The following is a 14,774-nucleotide window of genomic DNA, read 5'->3' as shown; positions in this document are numbered from 1 at the left end:
CCAAAGCAACTAGAAGGTAGTACAAATGCCTCTTGCATGTAGTTTCAAATTGAAAGGAACAGCCATCACAATCCTAATTGGTCTTACTAACCAATTCTACAGGCTGTTTGGAAAAAGCCTAGGTCCAAATCCTGAAGTTCTTTCCCCATCAAAATTTCCACTGAAGCCAAGAAGCTCTATCACAGCACTGGCTAAAACAAGATGGTTGGCACAGAGTTCAGTATTTGCTATCACGTATGAATAACTCCCATCCATACTCACTCTGCTCACAGTGCTTCCCCATGAACCCTGTACGGCAGGTGCATTGCCCACTGATGTGGTCGCAGTCAGCTCCGTTCTGACATTGGCATATCAATGCACAGTCCTTCCCATAAAACCCTAGGGGACATCCTGCAATACAAGGAAGAGGAAGGGAAAAGAGGTGAAACAACTGCCTTAGAAATAAAACATAAATATTCTGGTTAAGTATGTTACCAAGAAGTAATTTTCGTAGCCCAGCTACTCAACATGGCATTCTATAAACACAAGAGATGAAGACATACAGCTACATAAAAATGAGGTTGGGAAATCTTGTAGACATACATGTTCAGAAGAAAGCAACAAGAAAGGCTCCTCGAAGAAACTGATTCAAGAAGATATTTGAAGAAGGAGAAAGAGGGCTATTTGTGAACCAAGGCAGGGGGTCTGTTCACTGAAGAATGAAACCCTGGACATATGTTCTGCACAGTTGATGTTGAAGTCTAAACAATAAAAATAACATATTGTATCTCAGCTCCTTACAAAGACACCACTTCAGTAGGAAGAAGACATATGACCACAAAGAGATCATTATTCACCAGCAGGAAGCAAAGCAACCATGATAGCTGACAGCTGAAATGGTATAGTAGACATCTTCCAGAGCTGCATTCCTATGGTCCTATAATAGATATGTTATTTCCTGCCAGTATGACATTATCTAGTTGAAAAAGGAGAGTTCTGATTTTATGAAAAAAAACCCCAAATGTGTATTTAAACACTGAAAGCAAAATACAATTAGCATCCTTACTTTCCTTGAATTCAAAGACAGTGGTGATTACAGACACCACTGGTGGTGCCTGAAGATAAACCAAATTGAAGCTCTAATATGATAAAGATCAGAAGTCATCTCTAGCAATATCTACTCTAACAGACGTTTCTTCTTAAAACTTTGTATGAACTCTTCCCCAGCATATAATAAGTGCCATGTATCTACACCCAGTCACTGCACTGTTTTTATTTTCTTTTTAATGAAAAGTTCTTGGAAAAAAAATCATTATTAATCTATTAATTACATGAAGAAAATTTCAAACCAAATTATAACATTACAGTCTAGTGAAACGAGACTGTAATAGCCGCTGGGAGGTAGCTATGACAGATACGAGATGTACCGTAGGATAAGTAGACTACAGCCACAGCTAAGCTAGAGGCTGTTCTGATGGTTTCAGTCAGTTCTGTGTTATCTTAGAATCTGGTTGTTGTGTCCCTGCTTCTACAGTATTTCTTGGAGAGATTTCAGAGAAGAAAGGGATTAGACAGTACCATCTTCCTACCCTATGGGATAAAGCCTGCAGAGTTGAAACCATCTACGTCACAGAGTGCAGGCATAACTACACATCTGCAGCGGCGGCAAATATCAGTCATTCATTGTGCATATGCACATGACAGACTCTTCCACAGGAATGCCCAGTTATGGCCAAAAGTTGTTTTCCTCTGAAAGAAGGTTAACAAGGAGCCCAAATGTAGTGGCCAGCACTCTGTAGTGCTTATACAGGGCTCTCCCCTGAAACCATGGAGGTATGTGTTGCATCTTCTGGATCAAAAAAAGTTCAGCACCATGGGACGAAATCAAGTATGAAAAAAACTGAAGGAAAATTCTGATTTGTGGATTATGAATGGATAAGAGAAGTCACTTACTTTGTGTACAGTAAAGGCCTGTCCATCCCGGGGTACATTTGCACTCTCCATCATAGGCACTGCAGTAAGCTCCATTATGGCAGTTGCACGTGTGGATGCAGTTTGGTCCCCAGTGGGAAGGTGGGCAAGCTAAAACAACCCAGAGAAATTAATTAATCTTAAATGACAAAGATTTCTGATCACAAACAGAGCTGCTTACATTCACATAGAAGCACTGCTTTGATTGGAATTTTTTCTTTTTCTTTAAAACACTTTTTTTGTCTGCTCCATTCTGAACGAATAGCCACAGCATTTTTTTGAATTAAGGAATCATTTTATCCTAGATAAAAAGTGCTGAAAAACATTACAGGTGTGAAAGCAACCCATGATACATACCTGATAATCATAAACTAAAGAAAGCCACATAAATTTCTTTTCTGCATTTTTTTTTTTAATCTGCAAACAGTTTGATTGAGCACAGTTAGAGGGATAAAAGCTTTTAAGCCTCAAAAGTGAAGGAGAACAGAAAAGGCTGAAACACATCTTGCAACCTATATCTTTAGACTCAATACTAGGCTTACATTTTTTATTTCCACTGTTAAGAGTCTCCATAATCTCTTAAATGTGGTGCATATAATCAGGACGGTACCTGAAACAAGTTAACTCAGTTTCTTTTGTGGGTCCATTAATCAATATAATATTTCTAAAACCCAGGTAATTATCCATAAAGTGGAGATTGTTTTCACTCACAATCATGCTGACATGTTATAAGATAGAATTTTACTGACTACTTTGAAAATGTCATGGTGAATTAATTTGATACTATGTGCTACCATTAGAATAGTGACGAGGTTCCAAAACACTATTTACTCTTCAATGATAGCAAAAGATAATTTTCTTCATGTCAGAATATGACCAAGTGCAGAGGGTATTCCAATAACAGCCCCCTTCTGTTGATTAGGATTAATATCTTAAGGTTTTTGTTTCTTTAGTAGAGAGATGCATAATTAAAAAATATTCTTTTGAAGTACAATGTGAGTATTTAACAGCAGAGAAGAAACAGGTCAGACACAGAAGTCTTAGCTTTATTCCTGTGTAAGTTTAAAAAGGCTGATGAAACCCTTATTGTTGTGTACTGATTTGGTTGTCCAGAGACCTGTCTGAGAGTAATAAAAACTCTTGAATTCTTCAAATGTTTGCAAAATGACTCATCTATGTGAGGGCTGTATTTTTTGAGAAGTGTTATCTTTGCCCAAATTTCACTTTATTAAGAAATACACTACATTATATTGAAGAAAAAGCACTAAGCTTGCTTTTTCTTGTTTCCACTTCAGTTGCGCCCTAAAATGATTTTTATTATTCTTTTTTGTTTGAAATTAGAGGTCAACTAAGAAGGAATGTAAATAACATACAGACAAAAGGTTAGAAGTTTCAAAAAGGTCGCTAGTTGCAAAAGAAATTAATGAAATAATTATTTTCCACAAGAATGAAGGCCTTTATACAAAGCAAATACAATTCCTCTGTTACAGTCCATGAACACAGCCTCAATAGATGCTTCCATTCATATTGCTGGCACCATTTTCTTGTTATCGATTCAGTAAGTCCCTCCTCCTCCTAAACACTCCTTTTCTGTTGCTTCCCTAACTACCTACTTATTTTACCATAAAAACAGAGACTATTGTTGCTACTGGCTTTCACAGAAACAGGCTCAAGATTTATTTTGATATCATGCTAAGTTATGCATGCTAATCACATCAAAGAATTTAGCCAGCAAAGGGCTTTTTCCAAACTGACCAGATGTTACATCCCACTGGTACAGAGACAGTTAACCTGGACCAATCAAACCATATATGATAAAACCCAATGAGGCATGTTATTAGGAAATGCATATCCCTGGAAAGCCCAGCACAGTGATTTTTGCATTTTGACATATCAGGGTCTGGTACAGCATCTTTTATTCATAAAAATGGGTTGACTGAAATTTTGGCATGTGTATGTTTCAGACTGTGTTTATTTAGTACCTTATGCTTCTTGTGAAAATTTTGCTTCAGTTATTTCCTTCCTGTCATTAGCAATTTTCATAGATCCAGTGTGGCATCGGGAGAATGCCAACAAAATTAGGGCCTAAGCCTTTTCTTTTTAAGTCAGTATCAAAGTCTTCATTGATTTTAGCATACCAAGACAATGCTATACAACTGAGGTAGAATGACACTAAAAATGTATATCTGTGAAACATTTATAAAAGCAAGACTCAGCAAGTTCCATCAAAAAGTTACAGGCACTTAAAAAAAGTCATAGTGCAAAAAAATTCTTAACCAAATATTCAAATCTTTAACGAGAATAAGAATGATCTTGCAGCCAGAGCACTAACTTGTACCTGAGAAAATCTCAGCTTTGTTCCAAGCCTTGTCAGTAGCTCTCTGTGCAATCACAGAAAGAAAAGACACCCTGTGTTTCAGTGCCTCAGATCCCTATTTGCAAAATAATACCTCTGCTATTCCTAACACTGCCATAAGGATACAAGCCCCAGGATGTTCACAACACTATTGTGATAAGACTAAATAATTACAGACAATCAAGAAACAGGTCAAGAACCCTCTCTGCAATGCAAGATTCATCATTTCACGATGGAAGAGACCTTTAGCATTACCTAGGCCAACATTCTGCTCAAAGGATCTTTAATGATGATAATTTCATCACCTCTTCTAGACCGAAGACTTCAGAGCCTTTCTGGACAATTGCTGTGCTTGACCACTCTCACAGTAAAGACTTTTTTCTTGTATCTTGTTAAAGTCACCCTTGCTGCAACCTGTGAGCACTGCCTCGTTGTCTTTTCACAGTGCGCTTCTGAAACAAGTCTGATTCAGCTTCTCTACAGCTCTTCTTTGGGCAGAGGAAACTGAAAATTGATCCCTCCTTGTCCTATGCCCCAGCCCACTTACTAGAAAGACCACAGCACTTAGACAGTGTTTCTTCACCAAACAGTAGAGAATTGAAATAACTGAACCCTAACTGATTGTTTTAAAAATATAGGGAAAAAAGTTGATACTTACGCTGAGAGCAGTCACTACCAATCCAGCCAGGGTAACACTGACAAGATCTATCAATAGGATTACATGTTCCATTATTGGTGCAGGTGCATATTCCAATGCAGTTCTTGCCATACCTGCCACTGGGACATACTGAGAACAAGTTGTCAGAATTAGAACTCAGTAGTAATCAGAGCAAGATGGTATTTTCCTTATTTCAAGAGAAAGCAACTGACATTTGGATCAAGAAAGATATCACTTAGTATAATGTTAAAGTAAGGCAATATAAATTCTGTTAAGTCTATTATAAATACTCAGTATACAAGTAGTACAATTAAAAATACAGTGGGTCTCATACTTAAGGGTCAAATAATCAAGTTTGAGCTCTTTGAATAAGATTCCTGATTTATCAGCTGCACATACTACAAGAGAAACTACTTTTGCGTTTACAGCTTCCAAGTGATGGAATGAGAATTATTACAGTACTTAGTCTCTGAATTCCATAAAGTCTCTATTACAGCTTGTACCTTCATTACAGAGAGTTCCTGTAAATCCAGGTAAGCAGTCACATAATCCAGTAATATGGTGGCAGGGACCACTGCTATGTACGCACTGGGGACATGTCTGGCTGCAGCGGTGTCCATAAAACCCAGGAGAACAAACTGGAATAAGAAAGAACACCATTATTGCTTCTGGCACTTTCTATACTGCCACAAACTACTCTTCAGTGCACCTGTTTCTGACTTTGAACTACCGCTGCTTTCTAAATACACAAAAATTGCAATGGTGTTTGTTATTATTCATACAGTTCAATGCTTTACACTCCAAAAAGGAGATTTGCTCGTCTTCTTCAAAGGTTTACTATATACTAGTTAGTAATGACTTCATTGACATTCCATTACTTGTCAGGCCACATTGTACTTGGGTTATCTTTGAAATGCATATATACTTTATATATTATGCATATTTGGCTATACGTACATGTCCTCCACATCATGAACATCTTTTAAAACACATTTGAAGACAACGGATTAAAAAAAAATAGAGTGGATTTGGATTATTTCATCTGTAGATGAGTAGGGTCATCTTAGGCCTTGAATTCTTACATGTTTGCTAACTTGGAATACTAATACCCATTATTTCACTAAAAAAAATGTACAAATGTTTTCCAGCCACACTTTCACTGAGAAAGTCACTGTACTCATGTGGTACCAACAGCTATGCATCACCTGACTTTTAGAGAACCTGAGACCAGAAATACAGAGTTGTCCACTTAAATTCCTACACTAAAGGTATTAATTTATTAAAAAAAATGGGGGGCAGTGGACACACTGTGCAGAAAGGCTGTTGTATGAAATCTCCTTCTTTGTTGCTCTAATTCCTTTTGGCACTTATTTCCTCATAAATTAGAATATTAGATAATGCATCAAGAGAAATACCTGTTGCACAGCAGCAATTAGCACTGATGAAAACTAGCTTGGAATCTTTTCAATATTTTAGTTTCATTGAAAATTCAGTCTTTTAATTATACACTCGATACAAGTTATGCAGCCAGATCTCTCTAGAGAGATTAACTTTTCCAAGTGGAACAGTGACAAAAGGTCTTCCTGTTTACTGAAAAGGCACTTTCTGACTGAGATCCAAATTATTCGTATGACCTTTGTATTCCTGGCCTCTGGACTGTGTCTCTCAGAGCCACTGGACTGGAAGCCTCTTGAACAGGTTATAGGCACAGTTCCAAAACTCAGGGAACATTTTTACATGTAATGTTACACTTAGTCTGTCTTTGGATTAACTGATTAACTGCAAGGCCTTTAGAGATTAGATAGTGAGAATAATTACTGCACTTAGAAATGCTTAAGGAATATTAATGCCACACTTATATCGGATTTAGTATGTTATAGCAAATCACATTCTTCAGCTTGCAATCTTGCCACTCCTGAACTGTCAAGACTTCACCCTCTTCAGGTACTCCTCCTACCTTCTAGTAAGCATTTCATGCTGTCTCCAGCCTTTTAAGCCTCTTTTAGAGGACCTAGTAGCATCTCCACTTTGTTTTACTCCACCTGCTTCTTGATCCTGTTTCTGGAAGACATCTGAAAACAGCGCTACGCTCCAAGTGCAGAGGACTTACACTACTCTGAACACCTTTCTCTCACACCTTCCACAACTCAAATCGAAAACAACTAGATTGCTGCCAAGCTATGGTACTTCTTCTTGGGAGAACAGATATTTTGCACACCATTGTTTTTTCTTCTCTGTTTCTGCTATGATTTGACTCAGTTCATCTGCATCTGTCTTCTTATAACATTACATTTTACAGAAACAAATTTTTCAAATGCAATTATGGGTAGCTAAGATATCCTCTCCTTGCAGTGAGGCTGGATTCCACTGGCCATTCTTCGCTGCTTCTAAATAAATTTTATTAAAAAGCAGTAATTAAGGAAATGATTCCTACCAGACTCAGTGGGAAGCTAAGGTTACTAGGTTCTGAAACCCACGCATGTTTTATTTACCTAACAAAATACGTATTAGAAAATTAAGATTTGTCAATCACATTTGGGAATGCTCGACTTTAGAATGGAAACGTCTTTGAAATTTGTTTCTTAGGAAGTCATGTGCACAATGATGTCATGGCACAGACAGTGAATAAAAGTAAAGTTGTACCACAGCAAGAACACCACTACTAGTTGGAAACATTTGTTAACTTCAGGTAACACTTATTTCTGTATATTCACACGTTTTGACAAAATGTCCCATCAAAGAATGTTTCCTAGCCCTTCACAGTAACAATTAACAAAGCATTATGGTTTTGTATCAAATGTATTCCAACTAAGGGAAGGAGAAATGGATATTTTAAAGCATTTATTTTGTCCTTACTTCTCTGGCAAGTGGTGCCTCTGTATCCTGGTGCACACTCACAGATTCCATCATCTGGAGAGCAGGACGCTCCATTTTTGCAGTAACAAGGCAATGAGCAATTTGGACCCCATTGTCCCTCAGCGCACACACTGTCACAGTGAATACCTGCAACCATAAATAAAAAAGCTGTCAGCCTTTGTAAAGAACTCTTCTGTGTACTTAGTTTAAACATTTGGTCCTCACAGGACTAATTTTTAAAATACAGTTCACAAAACCTATGAAAATATCACTAACATGAGGAAATAGAACCAGAACAAGGTAAACTTGCATCTCTGCTCCTGCCTTCTCCCAGAGAAACGGATTTCTTTCATACTACAGTATTGAGGATATGTAAATAAAGGCTGATACTAAGTTCTGTAACAGGAAGGCACTTTGTCAGTGCACAGATCAAGACAATATAATTGATATGGAAACATAAGGGCTCCATGGCACGCTACCTACAGGGTTTCTGCCCACTGATACTTTGAGATCTACAAAGACGAACGCGAATCTCTCAATAGTATTAAGAGTTACATAATATTCCAAAACCTTTATGCATATAAAAATTTACAAAGGTCTTTCATTCCTCACACTGTCACCACTAGTATCAATGAAGAGAATTGAAAGTAGAAAGTAATTAAAATGCAGAAAAATAATGGCTTTCGCTTCCTCCTTAACGGCTGTTTCAAAAAAGAGCTTATTTTCAAATCTTCTGTTAAGGAAATGCCTTGCAAAAGGTATTGCACAAACTTTTCTTTCTGAATGTAAAAATTCTTAAGGTCTGACACAATTTTGTGTAATAATGGTGTGCAGGACACAGAATGATTTCTAATTAGTGGTGAGCTGATTACTGCTAAGCCTCATACCAAATGGAAAAACGTAGCACGCACAAAGGGTTTACAAACACACCATGTGAGCATTCCAAAATGCTTAGCTGCAACAGTGTTAAGGATGCTGGTCAGCCAGTGCTTTGTCTAACCCTTTTTGGCATAAAATCGATTATAAAATGGTCAAAATCTGAACCCCTACACACAAATGTAATATAAACCATTAATTATAATCATCCAATCATGGTATGTTTTTTTTCTTTGCAAAGAAGCAACATGAAGTGTAACTTTGCTGTTTGTTTTTCCACTATCTACTTCTAAAAACTATGCTGCATGTTAAATGCCAGCAGGCACCACTGTGGAACTCAGGCTGTATTGTGTCTACAGTACTTTGCATTAACAATTGAGTATTATTGTAGCGCCTTTACTGAATGAAGCCCTTTGCTAAGGGAAAAGTGGACTGAATCCAACAACAAGCATGTCTTGCTTTGTAAGCACTTCCAGCAAAATATGACATAGGTTCATTGATTATCAGAGTCCTATAAAAGCAAACCAGTTTCATATGTGAAAAAAAACTCGACTTTGAAGACTGAAACCTACTGTTTGTAACAATACTTCAAAATAATTACACTATTTTCTGAGAGACTGGACAGAGGCAATTCCTCAGCTCCCACAGTACATGCCTTGTAAAGCTGCCTATATCCAAAGACTAACTCTCTAATTAGAGGAAAGGTGAAACTCCAGACTTTCAAACTGTTTGTTTCTCTGTAAGACAATTAACAGATTGAATAACGAAATATATGGTTTGACAAACTGAGCCAACTGATGCCAGTAAGAGAGAAAACACTTGCCTTTTAGAATCTAGATGCTAACCATCACCAGACAGTACACAGGCGACCTAAAAGCCCTAACTGTACAATGATCACTACTCACTAGTGATCATTGTATTCACCTAAACCAAGTTTATTGTAAAAAAGTGAAAGGATTCTTGTATCGCTAATTTTTCATTTTTGCCTGCACAGGCAATGTTATTCTCTAATCTTATCTACATTTAACTGGTGGTGTACACTTGCTTCTCACTAGCCTAGGTCAACCTTTTCATTAACTTTCTATTAGTGGATAAATAAAGAGAGTGGTTTGATTTTGAGAGATGCTGATGCACGTGAGCAGGATGAGATCGCCGCTTTTTTTTTTCAGAAACAAGACCATTAATTTCAGAAGTGTACAAGTGCTCTGCTTAAGACCCCCTAATCTGAGAACTCAGTTTATAAGTCTGTGAAAGCACAAGCAGACACGTGCAGAGGATTTCAGAACTGTGCTTGGCAAGTGTTATCTGTCATATCATACATAGTTTCACTCAGTGAATGCTGCTAGAGAAGAGACATTTTTCACGGAGTCTTAGTGGGTTCCAGTGGTGTTCAGTATACAATGGTCACTATTACGAGTCAGCAGTTGCCAGGAGTTACCATAATGCATTATCTGAGATTATGTAGACCAGTGACATACAATAACACCAGGCTCAATTATATTGTCCTGATCTGTGCACAGAGGATGCTTTATGACAGCATGGTGTCAAAGGGTGATACTGGGCACACTGGGATAGAAAAATACAATGGGTCCCATGCTGCAGGGAGCCACGATAGTTAAAAAGAGCCAACTAGCATTCAAAATGAAAACCGAAAAATTTCCTCCAGTACACATCAGGGAAAATTATTCATCAGGGAAAACTGAAAAAAAAGACCTTTTCTTCCCCACTTTCACCTCTCATAAGCAGGTAGCTAGGTAAAGAATGATATCCTTCCACTTAGCAAAGAAACACTGTTTCCTAAATAACACTGAATAATATATTTATTACAATATAACATACTGAAAGAGTGCTAAATATTACATCTGCTTCACTATAAAAGGAACTTTAGTATATTCACTACTGATCATAAGCAAAATCAATTTCACTCCTCTCTGTGTGTGTGTCAAGAAGGAATATAGCAAAGCAGAAATAATAATTCATTTAGTGATTTATTGCATCTCTACTTATAAAAATAGTTTTAAATTTCACTCAATTGCTGTTAATTAGGTTATCTCACAAAGCATTTAAAAACGAGATACTGAGTTTCACATCTTGTAGCTGTAAAAATCAAAAGATGTGGAATTTCGAGAAAAAATAGACTAGAAATACTGAAAGGATTAAAAAAAAGGATTTTCCAGACTCTGATGTCTTTTAAGAAATTCCAGCAAAGAAAGCTATGCTTTTATAGGAAAAAAATTTCTGAGGAAAAAGAAATATTTTTACTAGCATTTACAAAGCAAGTTTTGACACAGCTTTTACAACAATGGTGTCAACAGTGTACAGCCATATGATTGCCATAATTTCAAGCGAGTATTAATCTCTTGTGCAATAAAATTATTTTTTAGAAGTTTTCATGTTGATATTCATACTGATAAGGATATCTGTGAGGAAAAGTTTTTGCTGGAGCTATGGACAAAGAGCTCTTTGATGGCCTTCACAAGTTGCTAGGCAATAGCTGAATGGTCATGATAAACTTCAGCTAAGCTGCTCTGAAGAAATGCTCATGCATTTTATGCCCAGGGCTTTATGCTGGAGGCCTCACATCTAAATCAGCATTCCCCCAGCATTCGTAATTGCATGAATGAAGTAAATAATTCTTTGGGGATACAAGTATTTCTGCTCATGCTAGCAGTGTGTTGACATACCCCCTATGCTATATTTTTACGTTGAGATTCAGTGATCCATCCAAGACAGATCAACAGAGATCTAGCTTGTTTTAACACTCAAAAGGAAAAAAGCCTATGAATTATTTCTTCTGATCTTCCCAGGAAAATTTATTATTGGACTAAGTGGTATTTTCCAGCTTATTATGTACTCTAATCTGTTAAAAAGTTATCTAGACTTCAAAAAGTTTTTCATAAAGAATGTGTATTTGCTATACAATTTCTCTTCACAACACATGGCACTTTCCAGTATAGTCTTTCAGAATTAAAACCTATTTATGTATTGGTGTATTTGTCAGAGCTAAATTAGATATACAATGGCCTAAATAAGAGAAAGATGAAGCCCTCGAAACTTGGGGAAATCTTTGAGTCATTAAACCTAGTGATACATTTGCACTATGGTCCAAGATCTTACTCTTCATATTTGAGAGAAACAAACACTAGATCACTTCTGTTCAAGGAAGCTGAGACTTCTGATGGTGGGAATTTCTTCCCTACTTCTCTGTCAAATGATGGATGAGAAGCCCAAAAAAAGCGAGAAACAACAAAGCAAAGTTGTGAAAAACTTCACAAGCACTATTTACAAGTACCCTCATTTTCTCTAGAGGAAAAGTACCTTGCTCCTTAGCTGAAGACAGACAAAAGACTAAATAAAAGCGTCTTGAACTAAAGGGGCTAATAATCATAGATTTTTCTCTAGAAGTTCCTACTGCTGCTTCTCCACAGCAGCAGCAGGAGAGTTTGTGCCTGCAAGTTTTGGTAGGAAGCCAGCTACAAAAGCTTGTCAACTGAAACAGTGCTGAATCAGAGTTTGAAGGCAGACATCAGTATCTGCAAATTACAGTGGAAGAATTGCTTTTGAGACATCTGCAATATCTTTCTGGAGGCCATACTGTTGCTACACAGTTATCCACTTCAGTGGGGCTCATCTACCACATTTTAGTTAGCCACAAGAAAATACTACTCCTTTTGTTACCTTCTTGATAGGTAGAAAATAAATGTACTTAACATACTGATTTAAAGTTCTTCTAAAAGACTGGTATTTCTTACACATAAAGACCCACCACAATGCACCGGCAACAGAGATGCAGACACAGGTAAGTCCAGATGTAGGATAGGCCAAAAATATTACTGAAGAATTAGTTTCATTATGTTTGGCAGGTAAATATGGCATTTATCATAACACAGGGCCAACATGTGATTTAATCTTGCAGCACATTGAATATCTATCGCAATCGACTTCATGACTCAGGACACTGGGGAAATCAGAGAAGGTGGAGGGAAACCTACGGTCTTGTAAGAGGTTCTTTGCTTGGGTGCACTGGTCTGCCAGCAGCACACACCTCATTCTAACAGCAGCTTGTTTCTCAGTCTTAAACTGAGAAAGACTCATGATAGTACTCTTTTACTTCTTTTACTTCTGAGTGGGAGAGGAAAAAATACATACACATTAAAAGCTAAGAAGCAAGGAAGCGTTTTAGCTCACAGTCACCAGGGGACGTGTTTGTTTTCATCAGTGGGGCAGGTGTCAGATGACAGTCCTTCGTGTTATAATCCAGCAACAAATGTGTTTCTTAGAAATAATGTCAGGGGCACATGGAAAGTCACAGCATTTCCTCATAGAAAAAACACATCTGGTGATGGGCAGTCTGACTAGCGTCAGCAGATGTCCAGCCCAGAAAAATGTCATCAACATCCTGTCTGCTGTAGCATATGGATGAATACTATGCATGTTGGTAAGATGCAGACTGATAGTACTGCATCTGTCTTCTCCATAAGCCAATACTATTGTTTTGGCACAGAGAGCAGACTAGTGGTATTTCATAATCCCTGGCACAGCATAAACTTTAAATTGATTTTAAAAATAACAAATGTTCTATCAGTATGACATGACATTTTTTCACAAACAGAAAAATCCAACAGAATTGCAGTCAAGAGAACACAACAGCAACATGTTATCACTAACACCCACATTGCTTGAGTAAAACCTTTGCCCTTTTTACAATGCTTTAATGTGAAATCTCAGTTTGTAAAAATATGAATTCTCTAATCTTTTAGGCAATTCAGTAAAATTGCATTTTGATAGGTGCTCGCAGAACAGATAAGATTAAGGGATGAACAGTTACCGCGGTGCTTGCTGGATTGTGGTCATTGAGAGAAGCAGTAGAGGTGGCTCTTTGATGGAACTTTAAGTAAAGTTCTGGCATAAATTATGAGGAAAATTAATTATCATTACCCATCGGGGGAGTGTACTTTCTGCATCTTTCTTCTGCTCTCTGTTTTAATGGTTCTTACTCTTTTCCACGGTCTAGCTATTGCACTCCCTCCAAATGAGGGAAGTTATTTATAAAATACAGTGAAAATGTCAAGGGACGAGAAAGTTTGGGACAGACATCACTCTCTGTGTGGGTGGATATTTTTAATTTGTGCCATCCCGTCATGTGGCTCCTGGAACATGATGGAATAGTGAGATTGCCAGGAAAAAAACATCACCCTTAACTCTTGCTTTTCTAAGCAGAATTAAGCTGCTGTATAGCGAGCACTTTGTGTAGTGGGTTTACATAGAGTGAATTACACAGGGAATTACACAGAGAATTACACAGAGGGTAGGATTTCTAACAGGAGTGCTATAAACAAAGCCCTCTTTTGTTCAGGATGAAAAATCTAAATATCTTCCTCACCAACAAAACCTAATTTAAAAACAGAAAACTTAAATTAAAATAGAACCTAATTACAACTAATTACTATTTTTTCTTGAGTTTAATAACAGCTCATTACCGGCAATAGTATAACTGAACGTAACACTTTTGCTCATAACTAGGACTTAAAAATCAAAAGATAATTCATTGGACATGTTACAAAATTAAGCCAAAACTACTTAAAAACCCTGAACTGTGCAACATCATATTGCTGAACAACTGATCTACACAGCTGAGAAAAACATTATAGTTAAAATATTCTTCCAGAAACTTCATATAATTTTGGTGGCATCAAAACATTTGGACAAGTCCAACTTGAATTCATCCATTCATTGTTGTGGAAAAAGAGAAAAGAGTCACCAGTTCACATATTTAAGCTTCTTAAAATTTATTTATTTTTTAACACTCCCCTCCCAATGGTTTTTAGACAACTAAATCCTTTGTTGGATAAATATTAGACTAATCTAAAATCAGTTTCTCTCTCTTTGTGTTTTTGAATCTTTAATACTAACCATTAGCAAATCTGAAAGATACTTTAACAAATCTAACAGAAAAAAATCTAAGCTATTCAAACATAATTTGTTGCAGTTTAGTGCCTTCCTATGTTCTTATTTATCCTCTATTTGCTTCTTCACCTATCATTCATACAAATATGTACACGAACTCCCTTCTTAATG

The 14,774-nt window shown here is 37.0% G+C and overlaps 1 protein-coding gene across 3 annotated transcripts in view; it reads right to left on the bottom strand.

Moving 5' to 3' along the window:
• Nucleotides 1-14,774, bottom strand: part of MEGF10 (multiple EGF like domains 10) — a 105,110-nt gene that overhangs the window by 14,269 nt on the left and 76,067 nt on the right. For all 3 annotated transcript variants that reach the window (XM_054055027.1, XM_054055028.1, XM_054055026.1), the window contains exons 14-18: nucleotides 7,821-7,967; nucleotides 5,468-5,602; nucleotides 4,965-5,093; nucleotides 1,933-2,061; nucleotides 262-390 (exon numbers count right to left, since the gene is read on the bottom strand). In XM_054055027.1, coding sequence (XP_053911002.1) covers nucleotides 262-390; nucleotides 1,933-2,061; nucleotides 4,965-5,093; nucleotides 5,468-5,602; nucleotides 7,821-7,967 — 669 coding nt within the window. The remainder of the gene's footprint in view (nucleotides 1-261; nucleotides 391-1,932; nucleotides 2,062-4,964; nucleotides 5,094-5,467; nucleotides 5,603-7,820; nucleotides 7,968-14,774) is intronic.

Source organism: Cuculus canorus, chromosome Z (genome assembly GCF_017976375.1).
Source record: "Cuculus canorus isolate bCucCan1 chromosome Z, bCucCan1.pri, whole genome shotgun sequence".
In the NCBI taxonomy this organism is placed as follows: Eukaryota; Metazoa; Chordata; class Aves; order Cuculiformes; family Cuculidae; genus Cuculus; species Cuculus canorus.
This window is presented reverse-complemented; position numbering and strand designations above follow the sequence as displayed.